This window comes from Chlamydomonas reinhardtii, chromosome 16 (assembly GCF_000002595.2).
Source record: "Chlamydomonas reinhardtii strain CC-503 cw92 mt+ chromosome 16, whole genome shotgun sequence".
In the NCBI taxonomy this organism is placed as follows: domain Eukaryota; kingdom Viridiplantae; phylum Chlorophyta; class Chlorophyceae; order Chlamydomonadales; family Chlamydomonadaceae; genus Chlamydomonas; species Chlamydomonas reinhardtii.
In genome coordinates, this window is record NC_057019.1 from 3,683,094 (window position 1) to 3,697,704 (window position 14,611).

The 14,611-nt window shown below is 63.4% G+C and overlaps 3 protein-coding genes across 3 annotated transcripts; 1 reads left to right on the forward strand and 2 right to left on the reverse strand.

Moving 5' to 3' along the window:
• Nucleotides 1-396: 396 nt before the first annotated feature.
• On the reverse strand, nt 397-5,742 carry CHLRE_16g688750v5 (uncharacterized protein). The gene is made up of 12 exons (XM_043071639.1): nt 5,404-5,742; nt 5,030-5,165; nt 4,587-4,688; nt 4,196-4,342; nt 3,756-3,941; nt 3,483-3,608; nt 2,913-3,118; nt 2,350-2,656; nt 2,102-2,158; nt 1,608-1,780; nt 1,262-1,388; nt 397-912 (listed from the first exon to the last, which is right to left on the reverse strand). The coding sequence occupies exons 1-12, from the start codon at nt 5,610-5,612 to the stop codon at nt 703-705; spliced, it is 1,986 nt and encodes a 661-aa protein (XP_042915766.1). The 5' UTR covers nt 5,613-5,742; the 3' UTR covers nt 397-702.
• A 130-nt stretch (nt 5,743-5,872) lies between these two features.
• On the forward strand, nt 5,873-7,625 carry CHLRE_16g688800v5 (uncharacterized protein). Its single transcript, XM_001699209.2, has 2 exons — nt 5,873-6,503; nt 6,884-7,625. Exons 1-2 carry the CDS (start codon nt 5,972-5,974, stop codon nt 6,931-6,933), a joined length of 582 nt encoding a protein of 193 aa, XP_001699261.1. The 5' UTR covers nt 5,873-5,971; the 3' UTR covers nt 6,934-7,625.
• Nucleotides 7,626-7,686: 61 nt separating this feature from the next.
• On the reverse strand, nt 7,687-14,512 carry CHLRE_16g688850v5 (uncharacterized protein). Its single transcript, XM_001699143.2, has 16 exons — nt 14,399-14,512; nt 14,142-14,337; nt 13,873-13,993; nt 13,397-13,508; nt 13,129-13,235; nt 12,735-12,862; nt 12,299-12,459; nt 11,666-11,829; nt 11,454-11,510; nt 10,943-11,120; nt 10,634-10,696; nt 10,308-10,433; nt 9,939-10,067; nt 9,527-9,629; nt 9,161-9,294; nt 7,687-8,865 (listed from the first exon to the last, which is right to left on the reverse strand). Exons 1-16 carry the CDS (start codon nt 14,411-14,413, stop codon nt 8,833-8,835), a joined length of 1,827 nt encoding a protein of 608 aa, XP_001699195.2. The 5' UTR covers nt 14,414-14,512; the 3' UTR covers nt 7,687-8,832.
• Nucleotides 14,513-14,611: the final 99 nt, after the last annotated feature.

Here is a 14,611-nt window from a genome sequence, read left to right on the forward strand (position 1 = left end):
CAAGGCTGCCGCCGGCCATCGAGCGTGACATGAATCCCGGGATTCTTCACATGATCCCGGGAGAAAGTCGACCAATCTCTTCCGGCACACAATTCCAAACATCATATGTACAGCGCAATTGTAAACTTAAGCGCACGCCCCGGTAGTCTGACAGAAGGGTCGGTGGTCGGCCATGGACACATGGACATGTGTGGCATGGCTGCCAGTCAAGTTGTGCCTCCAGCTGAACCGGAGGTATACAATTGTAGAGCTCGCCGAGAGCAGTCGATTGACACCGACCTGGCTAAAAACCAAAGGGTTTTGAGGGGTTTTGAGGGGTTTTGAGGGGTTGCACGGTGGTGAGGGTCAGTCGGTCCGTCCGGAGGAAAAGTCGGGAGGTTTTGGGACATGGGGTCTGGAGGTTTAGTTCGTACCCCCCCCTGGCCCCGATGCACAACATACAAAGGCGGACATGTACGTCCTGTCCATGTCCTGATACCGTACAACGGCCTGGCTTCCACCCGCCACAGGCCCGTCGCAGTCAACTACAACTGCCCAGACGCGTGGGTCCTACACATGTTCCTGCCGCCGCTTCCCTGCCCAACACTCGCTGCCGACACTGCCACCCGGCCCCAAGCCCAACGGCGCCAGCGCATCACCCAGTGCACTCCTTCACACCGCCCCTCCTTTCCGTACAACTACTCAATCCTCAGTCTCCCACTCCTAGATACGCAGGCGCTTCCGGCCGTGGGCCGGCGTCTCGCCTCCGCCACCCCCACCCCCTCCTCCACCGCCCCCGCGCTCGCGGTCCTCCTTGGGCTTGCGGTCGAAGGCTGTGCCGTGGTCCAGCCCCTTCTCATCCATGATGCCCTTGATCTTGCGCAGCTGCCCGTCCAGCTTCTGGTCGCGCTGCTTGGCCTCAACCATGGCACTCTGTGGTCAGAGAGCATATGCCGCAAGTACACGTCAGGATACGTGCAACAGGGAGTGTGTGTGTATGTCACGACTAGGGTGCGCATCAGCCGTTGATTTGCCAAAGTTATAGCAGCATACTCCTCCAAGGTTAGAAGTTACAGACCTCGAACCTTAGTCGAGGGTGGAGGGGCACGTGCGTCAGCGAGGCACAGTCAAGAACGAGTAGGTTAACCCCGCCAATGGTGGCATTCATGGCTTTGGCACGCATGCCGGCTTGCCGCCTGGACCCCGGCCCCATGGCCGCCCTCACGCCGCCGCCACAGACCACAGCCTCTGGAACTCTCCACCACCCAGTTCCCCCACGCACCTTCTCCAGCTCCTTGCCGCTCTTGCGCCCGTCCGCCCGCTTGACTCCGTACTGGTAGGCGGCCTTGGGGTTGTGCTCGCGCGACTCCTTGTAGCGTGTGTACTCCTCGTCAGTGGTGAAGTCAGCCCTGCGGGTGCATACGAGCGGGTGGGAAGGGGAGTGGCGGGAGGCATAAATACACAGTGCCTGGGACTTCCGATGCTGAGGCGATTTGCGCCAGTCTGCAGCAGCTGTTGGCCACGGGCCCCGACACCTGTCACTCCGGCGCCTCCTCCCTCCCCTCCCTTCGTCCTCCGTCCTCCTGCCCCCGCGTGCAGCCCACCGCTCCCTCCCGCTCCCTCCTCACCGTGTCTTGCTCTTGTTGGCTGTCTTGGAGTCCATGTCAGCCGTGCCGGCCTTGTCGCCCTCGTCGTCGCTGTCCGCCAGCGCGCCCGCGTAGCCCGCCATGCCGGGGTAGTACTCGGCGTAGGCGTCGTCCTCGCCGTCAGCCTCGCCCAGCACCGCCTTCACCTTGGCGTCCTGAGGAGGGAGAGGAAGAGGAAGGGAGGGAGGGAGGGAGAGGGAGGGAGAGGGAGGGAGAGGGAGGGAGAGGGAGGGAGAGGGAGGGAGAGGGAGGGAGAGGGAGGGAGAGGGAGCCAGGGAGAGAGGGTGAGCAGGGAGGGAGGGCGCAGATGAAAATTGGGAGGGCAGGCGTGAGCGGAATCAGAAGGCGATGGACCAAGGGACTACTTGCACCATGCACTTGACGGCTGAGGTAAGCCAATGGGCGCTAGGGCAGGGCGCCCGGCACGCGAGTAGACCCGCTCCCCCAGGTGACATGCTAGTGCTAGTCTGACTCACTCGCGTGCGGCTAGCCCTCCAGCGAGGCTCCTCTGCGGTGCCGTAGGCGTTGGCGGCCTACACGGTTGGGGGCGTTTGATTGTTTGCTAAGCCCACATGGGAAATGAGTGCCTGTGTATGCGTGTGAGTATGTGTGTGCATGCAATGTGTTTGTTCGCGCGCTGATAAGCACACTGCCTCGGCGTACCAACATAACGTACAGAGGCGCAGTGCATTCCTCACACACTCAGCTCACGCAGCCCCCTCACCTGCTGCGGCGCTTGCCCGTACGCGCCGCCTGCGCCGTACTGCCCGCCGTACACCGGGTTGCCGTACGCATCGTACCCCTGCACCACCTGCGCCTGCCCGCCGTAACCCTGCGGCTGCGGCCCGGGTGCCGGCGCCGGCGCCGCCTCGCCCTCCTCCAAGTCCATGTCATCATCGCCGCCGCCGCCGCCGCCGCCGCCTCCATCTGCGCCTTGGTCCGCCCCGCCGCCCGGCCGCCTGAGACGGGTGCCGGGCAGCGCGATGTCGTCCATGGTGTCCTTGGTGTCAAAGTAGGAGCCGTCCGGCCGCCTGTGTGCGTGCGTGCGCGGGCGTGTGTGTTAAAAAACGAGACGAAGCCCGCCCAGACGACGGCGGGCGTGCGTGTGCGTGTGTGCGTGATTGCGTGCGTGCGTGCTGTAGGCATGGCCGATGCGGTAGATATGCGACGCGGGTGACAGGTCGTTGAGACAGGTCGTTGAGCGCACACACAAGTCCGAGGGTAATCACGAGCCCCCATGCCACCAACACGCCACGCCTTCCAGCCCAAAGCGCCCGCCGGCCGCACCTGGCGCCCGGTGGAGCCGCCGCATCCTTGGCCTTCGCCCCCTTGGTGGTGGGTTGGTAGTCGGTGCCGGCGTCTCCGAATATGTCTTCATCGTCGTCCACGGGGGCGGCCGGCTTGGCGGGCTCCGCGGCCGCGGCCGAGGCCGGGGCGCCAGGCGAGACGCCGGCGAGGTCCTTCTCGGCGGCGTCTGCCTCAGACTTGATGCCCTACAGTGGCGGTATGCGCAAGGGCGGTATGCGCAAGGCGCGATTGGCGGTGCGATTGTTAGTGTGACAGGTACGCGTACGCTGGGGTGTAATGCGGTGCGAAGACCTTCGCTATCGCCACTGCTGGACTGCGCGGCCTGTGAAATAGCGCCCCCCCCCTCACTGCGTGTCCTCCACGCCTCCATTGTATGGCGTAACACGTGCGCACAAACCCCCAGCCCCCAAACCTGTAACTGGCGACCGGTTAATCCGAACCCGACCTTATGCCACTTGCTGATGCCCCAACCGCACAGCCACCCAGTCATCCAGCCACCCACCGAGTCACCCGGAGCTACCCAACCCAACGTAAAGCCCCCACACGCACCAGCAGCGCGTCGCGGTCCTTCTTCTTGAGCTTCTTGCCGTCCGCGGTGGTGCGCACATAGCTCATGATCTTGGCGATGCGCTCCAACACCGCGTTGTCCACCGCCGCAAACAGCGTCTCAGCCACCTACACGGGCAGCAATGGGACAACATATTTTACGGCAGCGTGGGCGAGCGCATTCAAAGTGCGGTACCCACTGCATCTCAGCATGGGTCCACGGGGCACTGGAGATGCGCCTCCAGGGCCGGGAGCACAGGCAGCCGGCGCACGCACCTGCGGGCACTCGCTCTTGGGCCGGCGCAGTGTGGTGGGCACGTCGGTGTCGGGCGAGTCCTCGTTGTCGAAGTCGTACACAAAGGCCGTACGGCGGGGGCCGTACATCTCCCGCACGTTGGAGGCGCGCGGCGGCGCGAACAGGGTGCTGAAGACGGAGCGAGCCAGCGGCGTCACAAAGCGGACCTGCTCGGCATGAGCATGTGTGTACGCGCAAGGAACGGATATGCTAACGCGGGTGTGGGCAGTGGGATGGTCAGAAGCGGGAGTCGTGAAGGGCATTAGAAGCCGTCACACGTCGCAGGCGTGCGGCGCAGGCTCTACGTGGACCAAGACCTTCAGCATACAAGAATGAGCCCCCCCCTTCACAATCCAGTCCAACCCTTTCCTTTTGGGGCGCCCTCTCGAAGCACCTCGCACACGACCGGATGCGCACACACCTCCTCCTTGCGCCCCGCCGCTGCGTTGGCCTTGGCGGCCGCCCGCGCCGCCGCTTCTCGTGACGCCTCCTTCCGCGCACCGTGCCCCTCGCCGTGCTCCTCATCCTCCTCGTCGCTGTCTCCCTTCTTGGTGATCTCCGACCGCGTCTGCGCATATGCAGCGTGCATGCGTTGAAAGACTTGTCTAGCGGTTCATTACCATTGTCTGCAGCCCCAGCCTTGCCCGCTCCCCCCAGTGTCCCAGGTGCTCCCCGATCCTGGCACTCCGTGACACACCCCTCCTCCTTACTGTCCTTCCCCAGGAGGCTAGCACCCCGCTGCCAGTGCCTCACTGACCGCACGGCCCCACGGCAGCACGGCCCCCCACGCCAGCACGGCCCCACGCCCCCACCTTGTGCAGCAGGGCGTAGTCCAGACCCTTCACCAGATGGGTGAAGCGCATGTCGCCTCCCAGGTACTTGGTCTCCTCCTCCGACAGCTTGCTCAGATCCACCTGCCCACCCCGGCAGCCCGGGCAGGACACAGTGTGAGGTTGCGACATGACAACATGCAAGACGGGACGGCCCAATGAAGGACCATCTACGGCCAAAGGAACGGTAATCTTTATTGGATGCGGACGGCATGTGCCGCAGTCGAGCACCCTCATCCTCAAGCAACAGGGAAAGACGCCCAAGCCACAAAGCCCGCACTGCCACGGCTGGCGCTGCAAGTAACCTCCCGCTTCTCCTAAATCATCCGCCTCAGCAGTATCGTCGCATACTGGCACAGGCAACCGCCCCCCTTGTGCTCTCCTAGCACACGGCCCCCCGGCCATAGTCCTGCCCAGGGCCGCACCTGGCCAATGTCGGGGCCCAGGGGCCCGCCGCCACCCGCCCCGCCGCCGCCGCCGCTGCCCCCCAGAGCAGACAGCACCGCGGACGCGTCCTCGTAGTCGCTGTTCTTGCCGCGGCGGCGCTCCTCCGCGCGGTCCCTGTTGGTTGTCAAGGTTTCAAGGAGGATGGGCGTGGTGGATGACGCGTGGAGGGTGCGTGACACGAGTCCAGTGGAGTATGTGCGCTGTGCATCGTTAGGCTCATGTCAGCATGCACATCGGTGTCGCGGGGTCGCCAATAGCGGCGCCCATGCCGGCCGCTCGTGTGGGAGCTGGGAGGTGCCCACGGCCTGCGTGTCCACTGCGCTCCTCACCCAAGCCGTGCGACCCGTCATACCTGTACTTGGGCCCGTCCTCGTCCTCATCCTCCTTCTTCTTGTCAGTCGGCTTCTTGAAGCCCGGCTTGGGCTTGGGCCGGTACTCGCCCGTGGGTTTGGCTTTGGCCTGCGCCTGCGCCTGCCCAGACTTGCCTGCTGCGGGTGTCTCCCCGCCAAAGCGTTCCGCCCTGGGCGTTGCCAGCAGTCTTCGGAAGTCATCATTGTTCATTTTTGCTACTTTGGACTATAGTAACATGAGACAATTGTTTTTTGGGAGGAGCCAGAGCCCCGCGCAGCAGGAAGATTTGTTGGTATCGCGCAGCGGCCTTAAGCTCTTTCTTGTGCACAAAATGTGTAGTATGAGGAAAGAATGCAGTTACGGTATGTTTGTTCCTTTACTCTTGTTGCACCGTGGTCCATGCTGTCCATGCGAGCTCGCCCGAAATACTCGTTCTGGAATGAATTCCAAGCAATCACTGTTAGATCTCAGTATATCTATAGTTGCCTACACTGGGTTTGCGGAATTGACACTGCGTTGCTTGGGCGGCTCTGTGTGCACCTCGCGAACTAGTCTGCACTTCGTCGAGCATGTCTACCTACGCCGGGTCTAGTCTATCGGCCAAGGAAACATGGAAATCTAAAAAGGCCAAGACCAACTTGGTCGACGCGACCCTCAACATCGTGCAAGCCTGGGCCCTGCCGGTGCTGGTCGGTGGCTACCTGGTCCGCCGTTTCCTACAGAACCGCAAGAAGGCGCCCAAGGCGCCCGATGCGGCAGGCGCCGCGAAGGCCGAGCAGGCTGACGCTGATAAGGCTGGCGCGGAGCGCAAACCGCGCCGGGACTACAAGGTGAAGCGCGACCAGGAGGGCCCGCTGCTGGCCGGCGCCGACGACGAGGAGGTGGAGGTGCAGCCACACGACGAGGTGATGGAGGGGTACAGCGAGAGCGAGGTGGATACGGCGGGCGCGGCCGCGGCGGGGCCAGGCGGCAACAACACAGCCATGCTGAAGATGCTGCAGCAGATGGGCTACCGCGTGGTCATGCCCAAGGACGGCAGCGGGCAGGTGTACCTGGTGCCGCCCGGCGCCGCGGGACCGGACGGGGAGACGATTGAGGAGGGTGAGTGAGGCGTGCTGCTGGGGTTCGGCGTGTGGCGTGCCGTGTGGGGACGGATTTAGGGATGGATGGGGGCCTGGGGCAAGAGTGGGCTGGGTGGCTGTGGGCGTGGTGGCGGCGGGGTGGCTGCGGGGTGCGGGGCACGCGAGGGGACGGAGCCGCGCGGAGCTGCGTGAAGCCAGGGGAGAAAGAGGGTCGTCCTTGGGTTGAGGCGTTGCCGCCTCGTGGCGCGCATCGCGCATCCACCACCTTCCCAGTTGACTGGCACCCAGCAGTTGACTTGTGGTCGATCGCTTCGCAGTATCAATGCGTAGGACGCACCTTCCTGCCACAGCGCTTTACCTGTTAGTCACTTCCGTGTGCTCATGCTGCATACCCTGCAGGTGACGAGGACGAGGAGGAGGAGATGGAGGAGGTGGAGGGCGATGAGTAAGCAGCTGGCACGGGGCGCCCTGCTCACGCGCGTGCTCCATGAACGGACAGAGGAGTGCCTCGTTCGCAGACCAGCTTTGTGATGGGTCTGGGTGCGGGAAGACGTGGTTGCTGGAACGTTGGTGGGGTGTGCGCCTCTGTGCGCATAGCATTAGCAGAGGCTTATCCGCCTGTGAGCAATGAGTAAAGAGACCTGACAAAGGACATTGTTGTGTGCGTGTCGTTCTTACGTATGACTGTTGAGTATGTGTGTATGTGCCTTGACTTGGACGCCGTGCATGACTTGTCTCGGGAAGTTTGCGTTGGCTGGCGCTCTTGCGCATGTGTGGAGATGCTGCTGAGGATAGGCAGGCACTCTCTGCTGCAGTATGTTACCGTATGCTCGGCGCATCGTAACGCCGCATTGGTGTGTGGAGGTAGAGGACAGGCGTACACGGTTGGCTCGTTCCGAGCGCTGGGGTGCTGCGGGACGGTGCGTTGGGCCCACGGATTGGCGATGTAAACACATCGCCTGCATCACAGATACCAGTTACTCTCACAGTGCCCTCCACGGGTGCGACATGCCCCCAGGGTATTAGGGCCATCCGTGGCTCTCGCCAATGCGGCGTCCCTGCACGCCGAAGCAATGTGTTGAGTACTTGAGTTCGCGCCTAAAACAGACGACCACTCAGGACGGTGTAAGAGGGCTAGCGCTGAGACAGGATCAACCTATCTAGCACCTCACATGGGCAGGTGCAGGTTTGGGTGGGTGCAGGTCCATTTGAGGTAACATGTCTGCTCTCAGTGCGTTCTGCTGACCGCTGTCACTGCTTGCAAGGGACAACAAACTCCGTTGCCGTCTGCATTCGCATTTAAGCATCTTAGTGACCGTTCTTACACATTTGACTTCCTGCAAGCCAACCAGTTACCGGTATTTGGAAATCAAATCCACACCAAGCACCCCACCAACCTCGGTACCGTATGTGACACACACATGTGGAAAGCAAACGAGAAGGTGCCTCGCCGCGGCTCCTGATGGGCAGGCCGGACTCTGTCGGCGCGTTTTATGTTGTATGCAGAGAAAGTGGGTGATGTGGCCGCCTCCCGCATGTATGGGGCACGTGTGCATGTGCCTGGCCCCGTGGCGCTTCCACCATCCTCACCACCCTCGCAACCCTGGCGCGCAGTCCGCCTGTGTATCGCCACGCCCATCAAACAGCACGCTGCACACCTATATTCACGCACTAACACCTCGGGACTGCTTCCCGTACAATATGCGACTCGATCTGTTCTTGCGCAGGGCATGCCCAAACGTCAACACAAGTGTCAAATATGATGTATCCCGCAACTTTGCCGTGTGGGTTGGCTGTACTTATCGTCCGGACCCGCTGCCCCCAATTTGCGCACCGAGCGCGTCCTGCCGCTCAACCTCCCTCATCCCACTGTCCGTACAACACTCTACCCAGGATCTGCACCCAATGAGCAGGAATGGATGCGACGGGCCCTCCCCGACTTCTTTGCTATCACCGCCCCAGCCCCCGCGAGTCAGTCAACCTCTGCATATCTTCGACTACTATGTACGCCAACGGAGACATGCAACGCCAAGCAGTCCAACACAAACAGGCAAAACAATGCCCTGTCCCAACGAATTCAGGCCAAGCAACTCTCTTCGGTATGCACTTGCCCACTTGGCGTCCTCGCTGTCCCAGGCCGCATAGCGGGAGGCCACGGTTGCGGAGCGGCGAGTATGCGAAGGCAGCGATGGTCATGATGCTTGGATGCGTAAGGCTTTGCTGCACAGCATATCGCCCTATAGGAGACGTATGCCCTGCTGCAGCAGCCAACGGCGGGCCTCCGCTTCCGTGGAACTCCTTACGCGCACGCAACAAGGCGAGGCGACGCCCGCCACAACACGCGGCATTTACTGGCCCTTGGCCAGGCGCTCTGCCTTGGCCTGCGGCGCGAACACAGCAAGCACGGAGCGAGCAGGTCGAGTTACACAAAACGAGACGTGGCAGGACTTCATACCAGCACTGACGCGCGCAACACGGGCTATAGCACAAGCATGTTGCAAACACCGAAAGCGCGCCGGCCGCCCCTGCTCGACTGGACACGGCAAGGACTCCTCACCGAAAGCAGCCGCCCCTTTCGCCCAACTGCAGCACCGCTGCTCCACCCTCGCGCCCCCGTACCACGCTCCTCTCCCTGTGCCCCCGCTCCCTGCCACCAGCCCGGCCCCCCTGGCTCACCGCCTCGCGCTGCACGTAGCTGCGCAGCTTGGTCATGGGCGACAGCAGCAGCAGCGCGATGGCGCAGGCGCCCACCAGCGTGCTGAAGTAGGCGTTCCAGCCGTACTCCTTCACGATGATGGACAGCGGGATGCCTGCGGTGAAGCGGGGCGGGGCAGGGAGTCAAGAAGGGGTCGGCGTGGTGGTCGTGGTGAGGGGCAGGTGTGTGGTGCGCGGGCACGGTACGCATGGCCGAGCGTCCCTTTGCTCCCGCCCGGATCCAGTAGCGCCCGCCTTCTGCTACACCGGGTGCCGAGGGCCGCCACACTCCCGCCCTTCGGGTTACAGCACGGCCGCGTGCACCCTATCCCCCGCGCCGCCTCTCACCTGCGTTGGCGGCGCCCAGGTAGGCGATCCAGCCCAGGAAGCCCTCGCTGGCGCCCACCGAGTCGGGGCCCACCAGCTCCGCACCGCACAGACCGATGAGCATCTGGAACAGGGCGGCGACAGAGCATCGGGGGCGGACGGGAGCCGGAAGTGTGTGAATAGATGCTCGTGCGTGCTGTGTGTAGTGCCGGCGTCCAGCCAGGCGGTGGCGCCGGGGTGTGCACGTGTATGCAAGAAATGTATTGTTATCGATGCACACAGAACCAAACAGCGCCAAAGAGTTCTTGACTATTTGCGCCCGCCAAAATTGCCCAAGCCCACCCTGCCCAACAGCCAGCCCTCCTGCCAAACACGCCACGTGTCTAGTGCAGCGCCGCCGCACCACCCTCCGCTCCGCCCGGCATCAACGCACCTGGGGTCCGTACAGGAAGAAGCCGATCATGAACACGTTGAACCACTGGATGGCGGCGGGCACGGCTGAGGGCAGCGCCTGGAACGACAGCAGCGCCGCCGCAATGCCCACCGTGTACCACATCACCACCTGCGCCGGCAGGGTGCCATAACGGAGGAACGGGGGCAGCGAGCTCAGGCCAAGCAAGCGGTCGCGGCTACGGGCAGTAGCACGTAGTACAACCCCTGCTGCACGGGCTATGAACGACTTGAGGTGATTGCCTCCAAACCGTACCCTGCCCGGCCGCCCTGATAACGCCAGGCCGCCGGCAGCCCTTGCGCCAGCCGCGTTGACGGCGTTCTGGCGGTCCCTGAGCGCCCTCCCCCTCACCGTGACGCGCTTGCCGACGTTGCCGCCCTTGCCGTTGGAGTTGCGGATGAGCGCGTCCGACAGGCGGCCGGCGATGAGCGAGCCCACCAGGCCACCCAGCTCCAGACCCGACACACGCACCGCGGCCTAGCGGCAGGTAGCGACCAGGCGGGCAGGGAAAGAGGTAAGCGCGCGTGAGGATGGGGGCCGCTTGTCACGGTAGCAGGGATGCGGGCGCGGCTTAGAAAGCAGCAGTCAGCTTGCCGAGCACCAGCTGCGCTCCCTGCGCTTGTCCTGGCAATGAGCCGCCGCCGGTGCACTCCTGTGCCCGGCTCCCCCCCCCACACCTGCGCGGCGTCCTCAATGCCCTTCTCCTTGATCAGGTAGAACACGAACCACGACGTCACGCCCTGTGAGTGAACATGTTTGTTCGACAGCAGTTGATTGAGCATATACGTCATTAACCAAATTGGTATTGCAGCTCGGATTCGGGATGGCAGCTCAACAGGGGCGCCCCATGCTCACACTACTGGCGCCACTCCCAGGCTTGGCAGACGACCGGGACCGTTTCGTTGGGCTCTGGCACACCGTCCTCCCTTGCAGCTAATCCCCATTGCACCTAGCCGCCGCTGCCGCCGCTGCACGCGCGGGCGCACCTGGCGCACGACGTAGATGAAGAAGTAGGTGAGCGCCATGCCCCAGATGAAGGGGTTCTTGAGCACGCTGTTCAGCAGACTGCCCCAGATGTCGGCCTTGGGCTTCTCGGCCTTGCCCTTGCCCTTGTCCTTGTCGGTGGGCTCCACGGGCGGGTAGCCGATGTCCTCAGGCTTGTCCCTGCAGGCAGGCAGGAGCAGCAGCAGGCGGTGCAGGGGCAGGGGAGCATGGGTGAGGAGGAAGGGATGGGAGGTGGCAGTGATGCGGTGCGCTGTGGGTGGAGGTGGCCAGTGGGATGCCGGCAGTTATGCAGACCCGCGGCACCAGCGGTCATGCCGACAATCGGGCTTCCCGCTCCCCGTATCATCACCCCGCCATCCCCCACAGCACGGGCGGCATCTCTCGATGACTGCTTCTGGTGCGGCCCTCAAGGTGCTCCCGCCGGCACCGCAATCCTGCCCCTAACCTAAACCCGCACCCTGACCTCCCACTCCGCTCCACCGGCGCGCCCACCTGCACACCAGCAGCACGAAGGCTCCCACCACCAGACCGATGATGCCGGGCGCCCACCTGCGCACACAGGCAGGCACGGCCACCGATTGAGCATGTGAGTGGGCAGCTAGGCGGCGCACGCTGACATATGCTACATATCCCAGCAAGCGGCACGACAGCCGGTGTCGGCACCGTTCAACTGCTGCGATGACCAGTCGCATCACCCGACTCACATGCCCCACTTCCAGCCCATGGCCTTGGCGAAGCCGCCCGCCACCAGCGGCGCCGCGAAGCCGCCCAGGTTGTGCGCGATGTTCCACATGCCCCAATACGTGCCGCGCTCCTTGCTGGCGAACCAGGTGGTCAGGATGCGCGCGCAGCAGGGGCCGCCCACGCCCTGCAGGCGCGGACACAGGTAGCAGTACGGTATGTGAGGACGACACGGGGACGCAGGGCGTGCAGGTCAGTGCACATGAGCAACCATGGTACCGCACGGCATTGCCCATCCGCCCACCGACGCGCGCGCACATACAAGCAGCTCATGATTGCCACACCCCGGTGGTTTATAGCCCTGGTAACCCCATTGCCCTTGGCACATCTCCTGGCCCCATGCAATCCCATTCCCGGCGCTGATGACGACCACCATTCTGTCCGGTTTGCAGCATTCTAGGCCCACGACCGCCGTGCCCGATCATGGAGCCCCCCGGCCATGCTCTCCTCCTCGCTTTTTTGCAATGGGTTCGGTACAGTTTGGGTTGGTACTTACAACGCCCCCGCCCCCACAGCATCAACATTCTGACTCCCTGCCCGCGCCGGCTCCCCCAACCCCATGCCCCCCACTGAAATGAACAACCCCTCGCCCCCACCTGCAGCGTGCCGTTGAGCGCCCAGAAGAAGCAGAACCAGGCCAGGCTGGTGCCGAAGCCGAACGCGATGTTGACGGCGGCGGTGGCCATAAGGCCGCCCGCCAGCAGCACGCTGGGCGAGAACTTTGCGCCCAGCACACCCGACACAAACTTGGACATGCCTGGGCGGCGCAGCAGTCAGGGCCGGCGGGGTAAGGCGGATGGTAACGCGGAGGGGGAGGTAGGCTGGAGGGAACGGCGAGAAGTTCAGGTCCAGCTTAAGCACTGGCATCGATGGAGCCTGACGAGGCAGGATATGTCAGTGAAGAGGCATGTGGGACCCGACACGCTGCGGTCAGCCGTGGCATGTCCCCGTCGGCCGGCGGCCACCCGCGCCCCACACGCAGCGCTCCCCATATTTCGCATGCGCGCCTAGAGCTCTCCCTGGCCGCCTCACCGTAGGCGATGGGGAAGATGGAGGTCATGGCTCCGATCTGCGTGATGTCCATGTGCAGGCTGGCGTCTGCCACCATCACCGGCGCCGTGTAGGTCAGCGAGTTGCGGGTCAGGTAGTACGAGGAATAGCTGAGGAGGAGCAGGGAGGGCAGGAGCGAGGGCAGCAGAGAGGGTGAGGCAGCACGGAGGGTGAAAGGTGAAGGCACGCGCGGGTTGAGGCCCGTGGCGGTCGCGTGTCAGTTGTGTCAATGGGCTCAACAAGATGCCAGGAGCGGCAGAGCCCTGGGTGGTCACCCAGGCATGACAATTAGCCTCCTCCTTTCCACATTGGCTCTTCGCTAAACTCTCCGTAATCCGCGCCGGCCCCAGCCCACCTCCTGACAAAGCTAACTCACCCGATGACAATGCCAATAAACACCAACAGGCGACGGCGGATGAAGTCTGCCGAGTACTGCACAGGGGCGTCGGCAGCGGCCGCCTCGCCCGCAGGCACAGGCAGGTCCTGTGATGCGCGCACATACACGCGGTTGCTTTACTACAACGCCCACAGCAACAGGTTAACAGCTCCGCTCCCATGTGTGACCGCATGGCAAACCCAGGGCCAGCACCGTCCTGCTGCGCGCCTTGGTGCTCAATCCGGGAATGAGCGGGCAAAAGGCGTACCTTCTTGTCGTCGGCGCCTCCGCTGCTAGCCGCGCCGGCGGCAGAGGCCGCCAGCTTGATGGAGCGTTGGCGCATGGCGGGCGCCAGCATGGGCAGGGGTAGAGCCGAGATCCTGAGGGCAGGGGCCGGTAAAAACAGGGGCACAGGCGGTGGGTATGCCAGGAGGGTAGGAGAAGCGGCTTTGTGGTGTTTGGACTCATGCATGGCAGCCGGTGCGGGGGCCTGAGAGCGGGAACCAGCCCACCGCGCACTGCATGCTGCATCCGGTGCTGCCGGGGGTGCGGGGGGCGGCAAAATGCGGCTACTGCCCTACGCACAATTCTCCCCTTCCTCCGTGCCTGTCCCTGACCCTTCGAACGGGCCCCGCCTACCCTCACGCCCCGGCCTTTACAGGGTGACCCCGCTCGGTGCTACTGCCAGCACAATGCTCATATACAGTCCTTTCCGCCCCTTTTGCATACACGGGCCGAGCGCACCTGGCAGTTGCTGCGCCGGGCTTGGACGGGACCGCGACCCCGCAGCCGCGGCGTTGCTGGAGCCCAGCCGGGCACCGCACCTGGCTGGCTAGCATTCCTTTACAGCGCTTATGGATGCCCCCTGCAGCGCGACGCATGCAGCGCGGCAGCCCGCGACACAGCAACAGCCTCGACCCATGGAAAAGTGCACACCGACGCAGCAGCAGGGGCCAAGGTAGAGCTGGCGTTCACCAGCTAGCATGCATTCCAGGGCCTTTACTCATATTCACCTGCTGCAGCACCGTGAGGCCCGCGAGCTGTGCCGAGACCGCCTGCCGGGACCTCTGCCGGGGCAAGCTGACGTGCGATCTCGCTGCTTGATAGCACCCTACGCAATGCAGGTGCCTGATGTAGGCCTTCGCTTCGCGGACTTAGTCTCGAGGGCTCGATCGAATCGCAACTGTCACCGAGCGACTGGCACACCTGCTAATCCAGTGTAGACTAACAAGTGGAGTGCTTATTGGTAGGTAGGCCTATGCCCAACTGCTGCGCCACTTCCCATCCAGGTCACAGTCAACTGTGCCCGATGCACTCGGCGGGCAAATTCAGTTACTTTCCGTGCGTCCTCGACAGCATTACGACTGAAGTGCTTGGTGTATTTTTAGTAGATATCAAAGCATGCACGAACGGGAGCTGCAGACACGACAGCAGCTGCGAACTTGTTACTTGCTTGTTTCGTTTCATCCAGCCATTAATTGAA